This window comes from Naegleria fowleri (genome assembly GCF_008403515.1).
Source record: "Naegleria fowleri strain ATCC 30894 chromosome Unknown tig29, whole genome shotgun sequence".
Lineage (NCBI taxonomy): Eukaryota > Heterolobosea > Eutetramitea > Acrasida > Naegleriidae > Naegleria > Naegleria fowleri.
In genome coordinates this window covers 304,307-324,514 of record NW_025407961.1, presented here as the reverse complement: position 1 = coordinate 324,514, position 20,208 = coordinate 304,307, and the positions used below count along the sequence as shown (strand labels likewise).

General features: G+C 34.9%; 5 protein-coding genes across 5 annotated transcripts; 2 read left to right on the top strand and 3 right to left on the bottom strand.

Annotated features, from left to right (window-relative positions):
- Positions 1-125: 125 nt before the first annotated feature.
- On the bottom strand, positions 126-1,475 carry FDP41_002374 (uncharacterized protein; the record flags this gene model as incomplete). The annotated part of the gene is made up of 1 exon (XM_044705561.1): positions 126-1,475. One exon carries the CDS (start codon positions 1,473-1,475, stop codon positions 126-128), a length of 1,350 nt encoding a protein of 449 aa, XP_044563267.1.
- A 419-nt stretch (positions 1,476-1,894) lies between these two features.
- On the top strand, positions 1,895-3,318 carry FDP41_002373 (uncharacterized protein; the record flags this gene model as incomplete). Its single annotated transcript, XM_044705560.1, has 3 exons — positions 1,895-2,035; positions 2,163-2,416; positions 2,505-3,318. The coding sequence occupies 3 exons, from the start codon at positions 1,895-1,897 to the stop codon at positions 3,316-3,318; spliced, it is 1,209 nt and encodes a 402-aa protein (XP_044563266.1).
- Positions 3,319-3,536: 218 nt separating this feature from the next.
- FDP41_002372 (uncharacterized protein) lies at positions 3,537-6,368 on the bottom strand (the record flags this gene model as incomplete). The annotated part of the gene is made up of 1 exon (XM_044705559.1): positions 3,537-6,368. One exon carries the CDS (start codon positions 6,366-6,368, stop codon positions 3,537-3,539), a length of 2,832 nt encoding a protein of 943 aa, XP_044563265.1.
- Positions 6,369-6,426: 58 nt separating this feature from the next.
- FDP41_002371 (uncharacterized protein) lies at positions 6,427-18,140 on the bottom strand (the record flags this gene model as incomplete). Its single annotated transcript, XM_044705558.1, has 3 exons — positions 6,427-7,755; positions 7,847-17,589; positions 17,717-18,140. 3 exons carry the CDS (start codon positions 18,138-18,140, stop codon positions 6,427-6,429), a joined length of 11,496 nt encoding a protein of 3,831 aa, XP_044563264.1.
- Positions 18,141-18,725: 585 nt separating this feature from the next.
- Positions 18,726-20,165, top strand: FDP41_002370 (uncharacterized protein; the record flags this gene model as incomplete). Its single annotated transcript, XM_044705557.1, has 3 exons — positions 18,726-18,942; positions 19,099-19,415; positions 19,545-20,165. 3 exons carry the CDS (start codon positions 18,726-18,728, stop codon positions 20,163-20,165), a joined length of 1,155 nt encoding a protein of 384 aa, XP_044563263.1.
- Between the last annotated feature and the right edge of the window lie 43 nt (positions 20,166-20,208).

Sequence of the window (20,208 nt, the reverse complement as noted above, 5' to 3'; positions counted from 1 at the left end):
AGCAACCTTTAGAGTTTTTGGCCAAACAAACCTCTCAATCACGTCCTTCCAATGTCCTTATTCACCTTATTCATCTCTGATGCATCTCTCAGCGAGTAGTGTCATGAATATGAGTGTTTTTGTTGTTAGTCGTGTGTCAATCCAAATCCCTTCGTCACTCTCTTAAAGAAAGTTTGCACTCGATCATGCCAATCATAGGATTTGATGTACTTTTGAATATTCATTGGTTTGAAATGAGTGTACTTGTATCTGTAACAATGTGTGATCACTGGTAATGATGGAGTGGTCGTAGTATTACTGTTAGTGGTGATAGCAGCAGTATTTGAAATAGGTAAAGCATTGGATGAGAGGTGTTGATGATTCTGAGAGTTCACCATTGTTCCATCTCCATTGACAACAAGAACGACATGATGATTATTAGTACCATCATTATGATCATTTTTTGTATCAGTCGTAGTAGTAGTAGTAGTAGTAATGGCAGTAAGAGTATCAGAGGTGGTCGTGGTCGTAGTATCAGAGAGAGTAGTACTACTACTGCTATTGTTGTTTTTGTTCAAACCATTCGAATGAGTATTATTGTGAGTACTAGTATCATCCTGATTCAAAGTTTTAATAAATCTCTCAAATCCTCGATGTCTCCTTAATACAGATAACACTTGTTCAATCACAAATTTCTTTCTCAAGTTTGTCTTTGCATCAACAGATACACCCATTCGATAAATGGATTGAATATGATCTGTAATGTATGAAATCATTTCATGTTCGCAACATACAGAGGAGACAGTACTGCAAGACATTAATATTTCCTGTTGTAAATCTTGTATGAGAACTGTATTCGTATTAAATTCTTCTCTTTGATCATAATAAGAATGTTCCAAAGTTTCAAAAGTGAAAAATAATAAACTACTAATCATGACCACACATGTAAATGTAAATAAAAACAAATAAACAATTGAAAGAGAGGAATAATGTTCGTACACATGTTCCAAATACATGGATTTTAGTTTTCTGTAAATTTCATATAACAAAATGGGAAGAGTGAGTGTCAAAATAGGTAATAGAATATAAATAATATCTAACCGATAATAAGATGGAATATAAATGATCATGAATAAGAGTAATACACTTGCAATGAGACATGAAATATATTTAAGAGATTGATCCTCTAATTCTTGTTGTTGATGAGAGGACATTAAGTTCGGTGATGATGAATGCTCGGTACGATTGTTGTTGGCATGAGTTGTGTCGACCCTAGAGGTATCAGCTGGAATAACAGTGTTGTTGTTGTTGTTGGTGGTGGTGGTTTGAAGATTGGAATTGATCGGATCGGAAAAGATAGAGGTGGTATTGATGTTGGTATTATAATGGATTCCACTTTGATTGGATGTAACATGATTGGTTAATGACGTCGTTGAGGTAGAGGACAATGAAGAATTGAGATTGGGTGAAGTCGTGGTGAGATGTTCTTTCGCCATTTTTTTTCTCTTCTTGAGGAGAAGAAGGCAATTCAATTGAATTTCAACGTTGCATTTATCAGTTCAAGAAGCTCACCCACTGTTGAATTTCAAATGTTTGATATTTGTCTGCGTGCAAACACAGATTCAGTTCATGAAGCTCACGTATTTTGAAATGGAAAAAATTGGTGCGTTGTAAATTTCATTCCTTTTGATCAACACAATTTTTTAAAAAGAAAAAAATCGCCAAAAGGCACATTCGTGGTGAATTTGGAAGCACATTAACCGCAACAAACTCCGAGAGAGATTGATCAAGAGTATTTCATCCAACCAACAACCAACCAACCAACCAACCAACCAACCACTTAATCATCATTAATAGTTGTAGCATCAGGCTGAGAACAACAACAGCCTTTTATACTCCTCAACATAGACACACGATGAGCAGCAACAACCAACCAACAACATCCTCTTCACCTTCCGAGGTTGATGTTTTGAAACAAAGAGTGAAAGATTTAGAAAATGAAAATATAAAGCTTAAAGCAAAAATTGAGAAGTTACAGAATGCCAATGCGAACATTGTACGTACAATACTGTTGTTGAATTCAACATTTCATCATAAAATGATTTATAAAAAATTATAATGATGATGATGATCCACACATGATTGTGAACATTATCTCCTTTGTTTAAAATATCTTTTTAAAGCAATTGCAAGTGGAAGAAGAGGAAGAATTGATAACAAACAAATTAATGAAAAAATTGAATCGCTTGAAAAAGGAAAAGGAAACTTTGGCACAACAAGTTGAAGAGGAAGAAGAGTTACTCACAAACACTCTCCAAAAGCAGTTAGAGAAACTCCAGCAAGAAAAAACATTTATCGAAAATCAATTGAAACAAGATAAGGAATATATTGTAACAAAATTAAGAAAGCAATTAGAAGATGTATTAGCCGAGAAATAGTAAGTAGTATTATAGTAGTACCAGTAGCATCGCTCATAATTCTTTTTCACATACATTTGATGTTCACCTTTGAATTTCACACATAAGTCAAATTGAAAAACAAATTGAAAAGGAAAGAAGTGAAGTTTTGAGTGGTGTTCAAACTATTTTACAAAATATCAAAACAGATCAATCCAACAAGGATGTTGTTCAGAAACTAATAGAACAAGTAGAGATATTGAATAGAGAACAACGAAGATTGGCTCATGACTCTGAAAAGTATAGACAAAAGAATCTTGCCTTGTTAAAGGAATATTCGAGATTAGAAAGTGAAAACTTTATTCTAGAACAAAAGATTCTTAGAGAAAAGGAGAAGAGAAAAGAAATTGAATCTCAAAAGTTAAAAGATGAATTTGATTTGGAAATTTCATCAGAAAGAGAATTCAACCAAACCATCAAAAACAAATCATTACCATTAGTGAATGATGTTGAGAGAAGTAGAAGATCGCATTCTCTTCCACCTTCCAGTCAACCTCCAGAAATTGTTTCACAACTTAATCTCAGTCAACCTCCTGTGACAAGTCCATTGAGAGGGTCAGGTCTTACTCCAAGGGGAAACAGTGTCGGCAATATTGAGCCATACATTTCACCAAGAAAACCAAGTTTTTCTCCTTCAAAAGCTATTCCACATTCCTATGGAATACCAATTCCAGGAGCTTCTGATCATTCTCAATTGAGCGGACTTTCTTCATCACTGCCAACAAACAATCACTTGATGGGATCAAGCTTTGCTGAGAGATTGAGCCAAATTGATCCTTATCAAACGAACAGAGGTCTGTATAGTACTTCCCCACGACTTGGATCGACATCACCTGGTCAAAGTCGAAACATTGAGTTTGTAAGACAATCACCTAGACGTTAATACTTGTAATGGGAGTTCAACACAGTTGTATTTGTATATAAAAACCATTACCACCTTAAATGCATTGTTTTTATCAAGCCTTACTTTGCCAAGATTCAGCTGCCATCCTTGAATGAGCATTGTCATTCGTTGTGGCCTCAAGATTCAGCTGCCATCCTTGATTGGGGTATCTTCTATCTGGCTGTGTGTATTTTAAAAACATTCCAAATGATGATTTATTAATCTTGTAGAATAAGGGCAGTTCCTCTCTTGGTGAAATGATCTGACAAAGTCAACAAATTGCCCAATGGATTAGACTTGTCGTACTGCTTTTCATCTGCCAGTTGAGCATTAATAAATACTGGAGAAGTGAGTGGTACACATTGCTGTTTGATCTTTAAATCAATATAGGTAATTGGACCACCACCACCACCTCTCACTGGACAATAGTAGAGTGGAGCCTTATAATAGGCATTAGGATTCGAATACTTTTTAAGTTCATCCTGAGGGACAGCCCTTAATTGCAACACTGGTAGTTCACAACGTAGTTGATGAGGTTTTTGTTCGACCAGACTGTTCGATGTGAATTCCCATCCCGCACCTTCTAACCAAAGTCCATACACATAAACACCTTCCTTTGCACTCTCGTTATGAACCACAACATCTTTAGAAATAAATTGATATTCAAAGTCCAGTTTGTCAATTGATTTGTCCACGTCATTGTATCGTCGAGCAGCAATTTGTTTCACAGCTGTCAAGAAACCAACTGGATGAGTGAATGCAGAGAGCCAAAAGATATTTGGTTCTTGATTGGAGATTGCCCAATTAGTAAAGAACTCGACTCTCTTGCATAAATCATAAATCCATGAGGAGAGAGGTTTAGTGGATGGATACACTGAGAGCCATTGAATTGGAACCTTTCCTTTCTTGATCCATGAGAATAAATCTTCTAATTCTTGATCCATGATTGAACTTCCTTTGAGTGCAATCCATAAACGTGATAAATGACTTTTCACACGGTAAAGTAATGAATTGTATCTTTCACATTCTTGTAACAGAACAATTACTAATGGTTGATCTGTATGAATCACCTTTGAAGTATCAATATTTTCAGGAATTTGACATAAAAGATCATGAATTCCTTGAATCACTTGTTGTTCCTTCTCTGGTTGTGAAGAGAGTGATGTTGTTGTAATAGTATTCATCTTATGATTAACATGGATAATATTCAAAGAAGACGTACCACCACCACCAATACCACCTCCAACACTACTACCAACACCACCACCACCACCACCACTACTTGAAAGATGACTTGTTGTTGTTGTTGTTGACATGATCAATAGTCCATCGAGTAGAGATTTTGCTCTTTCAATTTGACTGGTAATGATTGCATTGGAATTCTGTCCAAATGCTCCAGGAGAATCATTTTGTGGTAAACCTTCACGAATGTATTTCACATAGGCAGAATGATCAAGAGTTGGATCTAGAGTATTATTCATGTTGTTGTTGTTACCAATATTGTTCTTGTTCTTTGTATTTCCTGAAAATGTAATAGAATTTGAGAGAGCACTACCAACAGCAGATTGACCTCCTGAATTCATCATGATGGAATATTTTGAGAGAATACTCTTTCCAGGGACTAGATATCGATCATCAGTGATGGATAATGGATAATCATTCATATCCATCAGTAATTCATTGAAACATTGTCGTGTGTAGACATCTAACAATTTTCGATCCACTTCATCGGTGACATGTCCACCATAACAAACATTCACAATCATGTAACGGAATGCTTCAAAAGAAAAGTTGGATTTGTTGAGTGTTGTAGTGGTAGTGGCAATATTGGTAGTCGTAGTAGTGGCAATATTCACAGCTGAACCACCACCTTGTTGACCACCACCACCTTGTTGACCACCACTCATGATGGAATGACTTAACATATTCTTCAATACCTTGACAGCAGATTCAAAATCAGAATCATTAAAATCATAGGATCGAGTCCAACCCAAATTTCCAAACTTTTCTCTCTCGACTAGAATGCTATGGAAATAAGTGAGTGCAAAGAATACTCTTCGATACTCTGGACTCAACATGAATGCATCTTGTGCAAATTGTTGAGGTGAAATTAATTTAAATAATCGTGTCATATTGCCAATAATTCCACTTGGAGATTCACTCACCACTTTGGTAGATCGATGGAGAAGACTAATTGGGAATTGAGGATGTGGCTTACTTGATAACCAAAGTCTAAAGTTGGAATGTACATGAATTCTATTATTATTATTATTATTAGAACTACTACTACCAGCAGTACCACTACCACCAGCACTACTACTACTATGACTTGTTGTCATAATAGTACCATTATTATCATTAGTTTCTTGTTGTTGAACATCTCTCTTGAGAAGACTCTCTAAACGTTCATCAAGTTTTGAAAGCCAATTCACAATCAAATGACCATTTGCCAAAAAGACCCATTCTCCATTCCTCACTGCTTTTGAAATGGCATCTTCGACACAATGTTCTTGACCTCTTCCCAATGAAAAGACATTCAATTTGATGGATTTTTCATGAGCTAATTTTGTAATTTGTTCTTGAGGATTCACATTCGATGCAAGGATGAAAATAATAGGAGTGTAAGGATCTGAATCATGTTCATAGATGGATGAAATATCGAGAGAAGGTGGTTTGATGTACTTGTCTGAACCCATTCTCAATACAATAAAGGATTTGATCATGTGAATGAGACGATCAGGTCTCACACATCGAACAATGAGCATTTTGGTCCAATCATCAATTTTGGTTTGCCATTCCGATGGTAAATGTTCATTCTCTGGATGATCAGAGAGATACCACACTCTCCATTCTTCACTTTCTTCTTCAAAGGATCTTGCAATGCCATGGAAGAATGGAACTAATTTGTCAAGATTGGAAATGGCTTCCCAAGCATGTGAAGGTAACCAATGTTTACATGGATTGGTCAGAGTGGTGGTGGTGGTGGTGGTGGTGTTCAAGTTGTTCAAGTTGTTGTTGGTATTCAAGGAAGAGCTGTTGTTGTTAGCCATTGTTGTTGTTGTTGTTGTTGTACTTATAGTAGTAGAATTCATGATCATTGTGGTGGATTCAATGGAATGTCCTTTCAAGAAAAAAGTCATATTCTTCTGAATTCAACTTTCCTTCACTTTGCAATAACTTGATACATAAATGGAAAATAAAAAGTAATTTGTGTTTCTCAAAGAGTCCTTGACATGTCTTTTTGTAAAATTCATACGTATGGAATTCATTCAACATTTCAATACGTTGTTGAATTTGTTGATCTGATCTTCCTTTTGGTTTTGGACTATTTTCAATACTCTTTTTAAATAACTCAATATAGGATTCTAAGGAATGTTGATACATGACATTAATAGCACCCAAATCCATAAGAGCAAAATACAAAATGGATGCTCTTGTTGCTGCTTCTCTGTATTGATTACGTGCATGATCAATTTTCTTTTCATTTTCTTGTGAAATTTCAAGTCGATTCGACACTTCTTCACTTGTCTTTTTCGATTGTTGAAGATTGGAAATTAAAGTTTCATTTTCTAAAAGTTCTTCACTTTGATCACTTGTCAATGCTTGTAGAATTTCATTTTGTAACATTTCAAGTTGCTTATTGGCACTAGCTACAGAGATCATGGTACTCGTTTTTTGTTCTTCTAATTCTGGTTTTTCTTTTCTCACTAAAATGGCAAGTAATTGTTCTTCTAATCCATGATTGGTCACTGAAAAGTTAATAATAGATAAAGAAGAAGCAATTTCAGGAGAATATTTTGGATTGGATAATTTGGTGGTTAAGAATAATTTAAAGTTTGGATGATAATCCACCAATTTCTCACCAAGTCTAATAAATGTTCTTCCAGATCTCGTTTCAATGGATTGATTAATAATACAATTCAGAGAAGGATCAATATCTTCTAAAATATCTTCAATTAACATGGGTGTACCAGTTTTCAATGCAATTTCAAGTAATTTCATCATTTTAGGATCTTTAAAAGTTGTACTCACAAACAGTTTTGCATTTTCTATTTTCATCTTGTCATATTCATACAACTTTTTAATCCAATTCTTTGCTTGTCCTTGAGGATCAATCATTAAGGAATGTTTTCTTCCAGTCATGACAAGAACACCATTTTGAATGGAGAATTGATCTACAGGTAATCCATGTGTATTCCAATCACGAACTGTGGTGGATTTGGAAAGTACTTTTTCAATCGCAAAATCTGCACTCACAGAGAAACTATGATCCACAATTTCTTTGGTCCAAAAAGAGACAAGTTCATTTCTGTAAGAAGGTGTGAATGGACCAGCATAGCTTGTAAATGCACAAGTCAATAACACATCTCCAATTAAATTTTTAAGAGCATTCTTATATCTTTGAATGGTCATGAGCCATCTTCCCTTTTCTCTTTCCTAAAGCACTTGTCATTTCTTTAGCACGTGTTAATTTGCGCTCCGTTTCATAGAGTTGTTTTTCAATCAATTTCTTTTCAGTGTTTGTCACTTCGTATTGTTTACCTAATTCTGAAAGTTCTTTTTCAAATTCTTTCAAAGCAAGTGTTGTCTTTTCTAATTTCAATTGATATTCTTGTGCTGCTTTTTCTGCTTTTTCAAGAGCTTCTCGTTTTGGTTTTACATTCAAATAGACACGGCCATATCTTTCAATAGCAATTGCCCATTTTGCAAGTCCTACAACAGCTCCTGAGACTGCTTCAATCTTTTCAAGATTATTCAATTCATACTTTTCAATGGCATTATGAATACTGTTCAATAATCGTTCAGTCATTTCAGTCTTTGGATATTCCACAAGAGAATTTAAAAATTTGAGTGGATTTGTCATTTGATTTTTGATGGCTTCCCAATTCGATTCTGATTTCTTTAAAATGACCATAATGACATTGAAGACATTCAACACTTCAGGTGGAGGATTTGTGTACTTCTTAATTTCATAAATGTCATTGGCTTGAATGGATTTGAGAGCTTCTTCTGCACTTTCAAGAAGAGGTTCAACTTCACTCAATTGTTTTCGACTTTGTTCAGAGAGTTTGTTTGCTTTTTCTGTTTCACTTTCAATTTGAGATTTTTCAACACTAATTTGACCTCTAATATTGTTGCATTCCGTTTGTCTTCCTACAATATGATCCATCAAGTTATCACACTTCTTTTTCTTTTCATCTACTTCTTTGTGTTGTTTATCAAGTTGAATGGTCATCTTTTTGATCGCTTGATTGGTATTTTCAAGTGTTCGAACTCCTCTCTCATTGTCTTCAACAGCTTTTGTAAATTCTCTTCTCTTTTCTTCTAAGAGATTACAAAAATCAGTGACAAAACTCAAGTAATGAGAAGGAGTCACATAAAATTGACGTTGTGTTTCAATTTTCATCTTTTCTGAAGTGGACTTGGCATGGAAATGAACTTTGAATAACACTTCAGAAATTGCGTCTAATAGAGCTTTTTGTTGTTCCAGTTGTGGTTTGTTCAACGATGGAGAGGATGGTCTTTTTCCGTCTAAAGATTCTTCCTTGTTTTGAATGACCAATTGGTCGAGTGAAGGAATTTCTGCAAGGAATGAATTTGCAACTTGTCGGAGAGCAGATTCTGGCCAATCACTGTACCAATCCAATGTAGAGTATTTGATAAATGCTGGATACATTCGAATTCTTTGCTTGAATAATTTACCAATAGGACTCATACATGAAACGACATGAAGAAGAGTTCTCACTTTTTCAATAAAATATTGATAGACTTCTTCAATGAGATCATTACATCCTCCATGAATCATTGCTTCCTTTTTACAAGTTTCATAAATATTTTGAATTTCTTCTCCAGAGAATAGATTTGGAACTTCTCCAGTGCTTAAAATACTATTCATGTTCTCAAGAATGGCATGATCAGTGGATTCAGAGTCTGAGAATAACAAGACCATTTCTTTACCCTTGAAACCAGCTTCCCAATAAATGTCTTTCAAACTTTCTTGGAATTCTTTTAGAGAAGACATGTTAACAAATTCCACAAGTTTGTAACCCAACATGTAGGAAACCAATTTGGTAAGACTTTGTCTTCCACTTCCACCAATTCCAATCAATAAAGCATTTCCTCGTTGTTGCTTTAAAATTCTATGAAGTCGACACAAGTGTTCAATCGCATCATTAAATAACACCATCTTCATTGGTACTTGATTGGGCTTTTCATTGTATTCAGCAAGATTTGTACTAATTTGTTTTCTCAAAGCATCCATGGAAGTCATTTCAACATAACTTGTCTTTTCTCTAAATGTTAAAATCTCTCCAAACAAGGTTGGTTTGAAAATACCCTCACTGTCTTGAAAGTCTTGAGCAGAAATGAGAGAGGATGAAAGTGATGATGATGATGGTGTTGTGGTGGTTGCGGTTGTGGTGGTTGCGGTTGAATATTCAACGGCTCCATGATTCGATACAAATGAAACACTAGTGTTGGGAAGAGAATTTAAAATTTCATCATAGACTCCACTAAACAAACGCTTCCATTTGTAACCAAACACATCTGAGAGTTGTTCTCCAACCTTATCTCTGAACCATTTTCGATCTTCTTCTTCACAAAGTCGATCATGGAACACTCGGTAACATTCATGAACCCAAAGTCTTAAAGTTTGTTCTTTGCTATCCAAGGATTCATGATCAGCAAGAATGAGACCTTGGAATACTTTTGATAAATCTCGAAGATTGAATGAATAATGAATTTTCTTTGGAGTGGGTAATAAATAGGTTGAAACTGACTTGAAGAGTCCAATCGTAGCATGAGTCAATTCTTCACTCAATGTTTTCACTTCTTCCAATTTTTCTAATCTTTGACTCAAGAGAGTGCTATAAATTCGATTCAATTGAGAATCACTTGGAGCTGTAATATTGAGTACATTAAATCTTGATAAGAGTCGATTGGAAATTTGTGTTCGTCCTCCACCCACAGGTCCCATGGCAGCCAACACTTGAACTTTTTTCAACTTTTTAACGGTATTCCTTGTACGGTCATACCAAAAACCATGATCCAGATATTGACGAATCAGTTCTAATGGTGGTTGAGAACCATAGTCATCTTTTTCAGGTGTATTAAAATCATCTGCAAAGAGAATCATAGTCTTTCCTGCATAGGGTGTAAAAGTATCCAATGATTTTTCAACTTTGGATTCGACCAGTTGTTGGAGTGTGGATGATCGAGTTCGAGCACAAAAAGCAATTTGACAAGTGGTAAATTGTCGTTCATCAAATTGTGAGAGTGTGTTTTGAATTTGAAGAGTTTTTCCAACACCTGGCATTCCAGTGATCAACACTTGTTGATTGGCTTTCAATAAGGAATGAATCATGAATGAGTTTCTGACTGTATCGATGGTTGGAACAATTAATTTGTGGAAAGGAGTATTCGGATGCATTTTCCATGATGTATTCACACGTTCATTCCATGGTTTCCATAATTTGGTCTTTGTATCAATAAAGTATTCATAGACAGTGTCAGAACTTGGAAATTGAGGATCAAATTCTCTGAAAATAATATCCATCCTCTTTCTTCCTTCATCATCCACAGAAGCTCCAATCGTCCAAATTAAACAAAATACAAGATACTTCTTAATAAGATCTAAATACAATTCGTGATCATTTGGATCAAGACCATTTTCAACAGTTGCAAGAGCATCAAACATGGAACAAAAAGACTTGACGGCATGAATGTCCGACAAATGAATGAATTCCGTTTGACGATTTTTCTCATCCAATGTTCTTTGAATGTAATTCTTTTCAAATAAAAGTCCATTCAAAAATTCTGTGATGGTATCTGGAGAAGGATAACCAATTTTTTCTTCATATCTTCTTCGTTGATATAACCAACTCTTGACAATGGATTGCCAACCCAATTCATTGGCATTAAAGAAGACCATTCCACATCGACTAATCGTTGCTGGTGAAGCATAACTCACATCTGAAACCTCAAAAATCAGACGAACATTTGGAGAAAGAGCAATTCGATCACCACTAATTAAAGTTAACATTTTAGAGTTATCAAGTAGAGTGTTCATCGATTCAACCCAAAGAGTATCCACAGGACCATCAAAAACAATCCAATGATGTTTGTTTTCTTTGGTATCTTTAACAACTTCTCTCAGAATGGTTGAGAATACTCCATCTCTCCAATCTCTGAAATTGTCATAATTTCCATAAAGTTCATCATGGCTAAGAGACTTGGGATTGATGACATATTCTTTAATTTCATTACCCTTAAATGCCTTTGGAATGGATGTTTGTAAAGTCTTCCAAGTGGTTGTCTTTCCTGAACATGTATCACCAATGAGCATGACACCATGTCTTTCTGCTAGTGTTTCCTCTAATTGAATACACTTGTTCATGATATAGTTTGAAACTTGATAATTTTGCTCTACTAAAGATTGAGTAATCGCATCAGAGAGTGGATTGGATGATTCCAAATATTCCTTATTTGAGAATAAATCTCTTAAAATTGAATCAAAGATTGGAATGTCATTGGATAATAATTTTGGTAGATTCATGCTCTTACATGCCATCATGACAATCATTTCTTCATCATCACTTATTTGATTTCTTTTGAGTTCTCCTGCTGCATTTAATAAGGATGAAATACTTCTCAAACCAAAGTCATAATGTGGCTGTTTTGATAATTGTTCATCGAGAAGATTGTAAGCAGTGATAATCTTTTTGGCAAGTGATTGAGTTTCTTTAAAACCATGTGAATAGAGTTTGATTTCACAAATTTGTAAGGCATCAGGTACCATCATGGATACTGGTCTGAGGAGTACCTTCAAATTATCAGGAAGTTGAGATCGACCCAAATAGTTTGGATTCATCGTTACAAAAATACCACACGTTGGATTCATTCGAATATCATTTCCTTCAAAAATGAAACTATCCACTCCCATCGATACGGCATTCAAAATTTGAAGAATTTGTTGAGCAACAATACTCAATACATGCAATTCCAATCGATTGAATTCATCAAAACAAGACCATGAACCACTTTGAACAATTCCTGAAAAAGTTTTTCCAATCGATTGATAATCAAAACGATCGGAACAGTTGAGAATGAGAGTGTGTTTTCCAACGGATTTTGCCAAATCCTTAATGGTCTCACTTTTACCTGTTCCTGCAGGACCAGAGGCACATCCACCCTTCTTGAGTTGAAGTGCAGTGGTGAGAGCTAGGAAACATCTCTCCGTCAAAGGTGTAATGACCAATCGACTGCAATTTCCAATGTATTCATAACCATAGTCAATGTTCGTGGTGTTTTGTGAAATGATGCATCCATCTTTTTCTTCATCCCATTCATAACGAATTTGTTTCAGCCATTCAAAATCATCTGTACATGTTACTTTTGCTCGAATCAATCGATCAATCACATCTCGTGAATGAATTTCAAGAGTCATTAATGAGACAATTTTGATTCGATCGAGACCTTTCATATCCCTACTCAGAGAGCTGTAACTATTGAGGTATTCTAACCATTCGGCTCGAATTCTTACTTTCATTTCTTTTAGAATCTTGGCTGGTTCTTTTTGTTTGGAAAGTACATTGTAAATCTTTTTGGTCCAAAATAATTGAGAGGCAACATGAGTCAATTGTCCAGGCCATTCCTTAATCCAAGATTCTCTCGAAGATTCTTGTGAATAATTTTTCAAAGCAGAGTAACATTTCAAAATTCCTCTCTTAATGGTTGATTTCATGGAAGACTCGATTTGAGAAAGCCACTTTTCTACATTGCCTTCTAATGGAACTGGATGATTAAACTCAATGTGTTCTCCTTCCTTGCTGATAAAGCTTTTAGCAAAAAATCCAAATTGTCTAGAATCGCTTGATTTTTCAATTTTGAGAGATTTGATGCCTTCAAAAAGGTTGGATAAATGTCTTTGCATGGCATTTGGATCTTTGCTTTGACCCAAAATTTGAAGGAGATCATCATCCGACAAGAAATAGAATCTTGGGAACTCTTGACGTTTCAATTCCAAGTATCCATCGAGTTGTTTTTGTATTTGTTCTAATTTTGCATTCATTTCTGTGAGTAATATATTAATACCATCTCTCTTGGCAATTGCAACAATTCCCTTATTATCACTGAGAGACTTCATTAAATTCTTCCAACTTGAATTGACAGACTTGAATACTCCAAACTCATTGTGTAATTGCTTTTGAATGTCTTCAACATCAAAAATGTTTAGCAAATAAATCCATTGTCTTTGCACCAATATGAGTAGATCAATGACTTCATTAATTTTAGCGAGTGTTTCTTCCCAGAATTTTACATCGCTTTGGAATGAAGTAATGAATGGATTTAGTTTCATACTTCCTAGAGATGCAACGTTATCATCTAAATTCATATAAATATTCTCCACAGATTGAAGTTTGAAATAAATTTCCTTATATGGTACAATATCGAGAGTGGTGTTGGACCAAATATCACTAATCTTCTTAATTTCCTTCTCAATTAGTAATTCTTGGCTGGCTCTATGAGAAATGGTTGAAATATCATCCACATAATTCTCCAAGCTCAACTTGAAAATTTTCTCAAAGTTAAAATCTTTGGAGTTTTCTTCAAAATCTTGTTTGATGATATCTTTCAGTTCATTCCAATGACGTCTTCGCATGGCTGGATTCTTTAGTTCTTGTACCAATGGCAATACTTTAGAGATCAACTTTAACTTGTCCACAAGGGTGTTATACACTCCCCAGTCTTTAACTTCTCGTCCCATGGCTGTTAATTTTGAAGTTAAAGCAGAGGCAGCATTTTCCATTTCTTCAATGTTCAATTTTGTGAAAGGCATCACTTTCCATTCCTCATAAGTTTTGTCCCATTCGTTTTTAATGATCCATACTTTTTCAAGAGATTCAATGTTCTTGGAAACATCCTTAATTTCCTTGTACTGTTGTGGCTGCATGTTAAATATTCTTAATCCATTCTTGAGTTTCTCTTCTTCTTTCTTTTTCATTTCCACTTTATCTCTAAATGCATCGAGAACTGCCTTTGCATCTTTGAAAGTGTATTGAGATGAAAAAGGAGCTGAGTTTTCAAATTCGGCCTTAAGTTGTAAGAGAGTGTTTGCAAATATATCAACATTTGCTCTCAATTTCATGCGGAATGTTTCTTTTTGATTTTCAAGCTCTCCTTTAGCTTTTTCAATCAATTCTTCAAATCGATTACTATTTTCTGTGAGCATGTCTAAATTCTCTTGTTCACTTTCATCAATTTTAACATCATAATTTCGAAGTAATTCATATTGATCGTACAATGGAGCAAAACCAGCCTTCTTCTTTGGATATTCCGTTTCCATTCTTGAAACAAGTTCCATTTTCTTTTCCAAAGTTTCTAAATTTCTTGGTTCTTCTCTTAACAACTTTCCATTCTTTTCGAAAAGTTCATAATTCTTGTCCAACTCCTTCTTCGAGTTGGTATGAAGAAGATCAAGTAACTTGGATTGCCATAAATTACATTCCATGAATAAGGTCTGTTTGAGTGGCATAAAATCAAGTTGTAAATAACCAATGTACATGGTAGGATCTTTGTTTTGAATGTCTTGATGATATTGCTTATACTTTTCAATTTCTTGTTCAAAAGATTTAGCAGTACGATTATGAGGAATACCAAATCTTCGGATAAAGTTGTCCTTATCAACGCTCCAAATAATTTTGAAAGCATCTTTCCATTCGTTGAGATTATCTGTCACTCGAGAGGTAATTGCATCCATTCCTTCCATGATAGAGACAATCGATTTGATGATATCTGGATCAATTTCAATGTTCTTATCATAATAGTTTGTGGATCCTTCTTCAGGAACGAATAAATGTGGGTCAATCTTGTCATCTTCTGGTCTTTCCTTACGAACTTGTTCCAACAACATTCCCTTGAGTACATTCTTCAATCGAGGAACAATGGTAACCACTTTGGTAGTTTCTCCATTGACACCTGTGACCATTGTCATGAGTTCCTTAATATTTGGAGTTAAACCTGGATTCACTTCATCTTCATTTTCCTCTTTCAAATCCACTCTCACCAAGAAGAGAGGATTTCTATTGAGTCCTCCATTTCCTTCGGTTGTTTTATCTGAATCAATGCCATTAATCGAGTTGAGAAGTCTTTGCAAAGATCGTTTCACTGTTAACCGAAGTGATTGATCAATTTTTCTTTCCACATGATCCACAAATGACCACCATTCGTCATAAATATCATTTCCTGAATTACTGAAATAGCTGTACAACTTGACCATTCTAGAAACGATATTTTCATGACATCGAACCAGTTCTTCCTTAACAATTTTTCTATAAGTCTCTTGTTCTCTCTCAAATTCATTTGATTCACCATCGTAGACTTTCTTATTTTCAATCTTGATCAGCAAAGTATCAGCCATTTTCTTACAATTGAGATAAATTTGAGTGACATTGGTTTTAAATTCAGTGACGATATCCTTCACTTCTTTACATTTCTTTCTTGATTCCGAAATGAAATGTTCGTTGTGCATCTTTAGTGTCCATCCTAACGTATGCAATCCAGGAAGTATTTGCTTGTCAATTTCTTTAATATATCTCACAAACAACCTTGCTTCCTGTTGTGATAGACAAGATACAATGCTATTATAATCTCTCGCTACAAGCATAACGTTCTCTCTGTACAGACGCATCTTATCTGCATAGCAGTAGAGCTCCAATGCTTGGGCATTGATATCAAAGTTGGAGAACCTTTGCCAATATTTCACTTCTTCAAAAATGTTTAACAGACTAGGATCAAAATTAACGGATAAAAGTCCATCTTTTTTGGTTAAAAGAGGTATTTCTAATTTTAAATGTAATTCTGAACCTTGAAATGAATGGCTCCATGCTTCAAACATGGAAAGTATGTGTTTTTCTAAGTTTGAATAAACTTGTTGGTATTTCTTGTCCACTTCCGTGTGCTCTTTTGTTCTTGTCAAAAAGTGAGCACGATCCAATAACATCTTGTCTCTCTTAATTCTGTCTTGTAATCTCTTTGCCCAGAGTGCTGACCCTGAGTACGAAGGATAAATAAATGGTATTGGTGGATTTTTTCTATTGAGCTCAAAAATCTTTTGAACATCTTCCAATTCCTTGATGAATTTGAGACAAATCAGTTGAGTTTTGGAATCAATACTTCTTCGAATGGATTCTCTCTTTGCCAAATAAGAAAATGCTTCTAACAATTCAATACCATTTTGTATGTCCGTTACCGTTTCGAATGCATTGGAAATTATGGTGTTCATCATCGTTTCCAAATCCTTGATACCATTCTTAAATTTTTTGTAGTCATCATGCCAATTGGTAGATTTCACATCGAGTATTGGATATTTAAGATTGCTCAGGTCGTTAATTAACTTTTGGAAAGATATTCTAATATCTACGAGACTTTTTGTAATTTCTGGTCCTCTGGTTCCTCCAAAATTAGGGAGCCCATTGGTACTGTTATCTGTCGACACAGAAAAACATCCAAATTGTAATTGAGCTTCACACACTTCTAATAATTCGCCACATCGGACAACAAAAGCGTCAATTTCCGAAAAAACACTACTCTTGTCATAATTAAATCCTTCTACATCACTCTCATCAAGACATAATCTCTTCCAAAACTCTCCAGCTCTGATGCTCTGATGCAATGTTTCCATACACTTCTCCACATTTCCATTAAAAATGTTGGTCAGCGATATTTTGCCTGTACATATGTGAATAATTTCATTGCTAATCTTCTTTAACAACCCAGAAATTCTTTCGGAGGTGTTATAGCTGTTCGAATTTGCATTAATTAATTGTACAGTCCACAAAATTTCGGGAACAATATCTATTATTTGTGATGGCTCACAAGAGGCCAATCTTTCACATGGCTCTTGCAGTGCTCTCAAGAATTTCAAGTTATCCAAAGCTTCATCAGATCCTTTTTGTATTTCTGTTGAAAGTTTTTCGAAGGTGGTGAGATAGGAAGATCCCGAAAGAACGGTTACTATTTTTTGAACGTCTTCTCTTTGGATTTGTTTTTTGATATTTATCAAATCGTCTGCTCTTGAGCGCCAGTATTCAATTTCCGACAATGGCCTTGCATTGTCTCCGTGCTCTCCATAAGAATCTTTTTCGCTGACCACTTCTTTGATTTGAGTGGTCCAATGCATCAGTGCTGCCTCCAATCTTTGAACAAGGTCTTTTTGATTCCTAGCATTTTCAATATCAATTTCTTCGATGGGTACATAGAGAACGGTAGAACCTTTCGACCTATAAAATGTTTCAGTAAGATAGGCCATAAATTTATGAAGTTGAGCGAGAAAATCCTTTTGAAGACCTTCCATCATGTTAAATCTCGATGTATTGTACAACACACTGCGATTACTTACTTTCAGGCCAGTTCGTTTTACATTCAATAAGATCTGGTGCAAAATAATTCTTCATTAACACCAAAAAATCACCCAATAGCTCTTGTGTTAGTATTCCAAAGGACATGACGCTCGCAATATTGTCCAGAGTGATCTTTTCTCCTTCCGAAGAATCTTTCAAAAAGAATATTAGCGATTCCCATGATCCCTTTTTTGCTTGCTCAAAATTCATTGTTGTGATGTACTGATTGTTATTTACAAACGCAAACAAAATTTGATGTTCCTCATGCAACAGAAAGTCTGCTGCTGTTTTTTGATTTTCCGATGTCCATTTCAAAGACATGTCTTTTGATTTTGCCAACTTGTCTTGAATCACACCTTTTATCCATGTGATGCAGTGTGGATCCACTAACAATTCATTTCCGCTTTGCCCAGGTGAATACATTTTTTTGTAGTTAGAATTGGTTGTTGTATTTTATTTTGGCGGTTCTTTTTTCCCGCTTCATTTTGGCTCGCAAAGACAGGTGTTAAAAAAACTGACTGAACAATTGACAACACCAAAGTACAAGCGGAATCTCATGAATAGGACCACTAAGAGAGTGTATGCACCCACCTATGCACAATCAAGGCATATGGCTCTCATTCGATCGGCTCTGAATGATTCGAACAACCCTTACATGATCATGGAGTCAACGACCACTCCGAGTGTCCTTTCCAACTTGGAGCGTTGAAAATCAAAGAAAATATCCTAATTATTCTCTAAACTCATGTCCAACCCTAATTAGGAAGATCGAATGGAAAGAACCTTATCCTTCAAAGAGATTCAATCATAACTTTTGAACAAACACACGTTTGATGGTAGTAAAAAAAAATGGCGCGTTTCGAAAGCACACGCCCGATTATTTTTGTTTTCCGTAAATTATTTTTTCATTTGTTGTGGACCACTTGCATGAGTGTCCCGACGTTACTAGTAGTAGTAGTAGTAGTATTCATACGACCCGACTCTGTGCATTCAAAACAGGTCATATCCATGGGTGATGTTCATGGTGATGATCGAGTATTTTCGCAATTATTGCATCATTTAAATTTAACCTCGGAAATTGGAGGAGAAATTGAATTCAAGCAAAATGATTTGTTATTTATTCAAACAGGAGATGTGTTGGATCGAGGGCCTGATGGATTAAAAATATTAAAATTTCTAATGAAAGCTATAGACAAGTCTAATGATCGAGTGGATTTTCTGTTAGGTTAGTAGTGATGAAGATGAATTTTTATGATAATTTTTCAAAATCATGATCTAAATAATTTCTGAATATCAATTAAACTATGGAATAACTTTATCATGACATTACATAAACTATTGTCTTTGGAATATTTCTAATCATGACATTGTTGCAAAACAGGAAATCATGAACTTATGAATTTATATGGAAATTTTTATTATGTTCATGAGAATGAATATTCTAGTGAATATAAAAATTTATTACTGGATGATCAATCTCCAATTAGAAGATTTTTATTAGAGAGAAATACTGTTCGACTTGTGGATGGAGTTGTTTATACTCATGCTGGACTACTTCCATTCTTTATTGAAAATGATCCAAATCTCATGCAAAATATTCAAAATCCAGACATGGTTGTGAAATTGTTAAATGAAAAAACAGTCCACTTGTTGAAACATGGAACACGTGGTTTTCACACGAGATCACCCAAGTCGTTGGTATGTACACTTGATTCATATTTCTTAAATGTACTCAAATTTGAACATTTATTAAATGTACCTGATTGTCACTATTATTTTTCAATGAATTCCTATGAATGACCTCAAATATATATTCTGAATGAACAGCTAGGACCAAAAGGACCTTTCTGGACTCGAGATTTATCTGATCATGAAGATTGTCAATCTCTTTACAACACTTTGGATCTTTTAAAAGCCAATCACATGGTGGTAGGTCATACCATTAAAGACGAAGTAACGATTCTTTGTCATGACAAACAGAGGAAAAAGAGTTTAATATGCATTGATACAGGAATGAGTAATGAATATGGAGGTCTGCCATACGCTGTTAAAATTGTCGATGGAAAAACTATATATATTTATAATTCAAAAACGAATGACACAACAATGATCGATTTAGAAACAAATGAACGTTTTGAAATCTCACTCTTACCATCAACAAGTGGATTCAATATTCGAATGATATTGACCTGTTTACTTGCAACAGTGTTGTTATTGATGACAAGTTTTCTCTGTTTTTCATCCAAGAAACAACTAGTCAGAGAGACAGACATTTCTACTAGTAGGAAATGTTCCACCTCATCGTCACCAGTCATGATTCCATCTCCTCCAACTATACAATTTAAACTTGACAATGAAAAGAAAATTCAAGGAAGTCGAAAGAGTATTCGATATGATTTTATTAATCCTCAACATTTTGAAAATGGCCATTTGAGAAAAACTTTGTAAGCATTTTCATCATTCAAATCAATGGATGAATACTAGAATATTA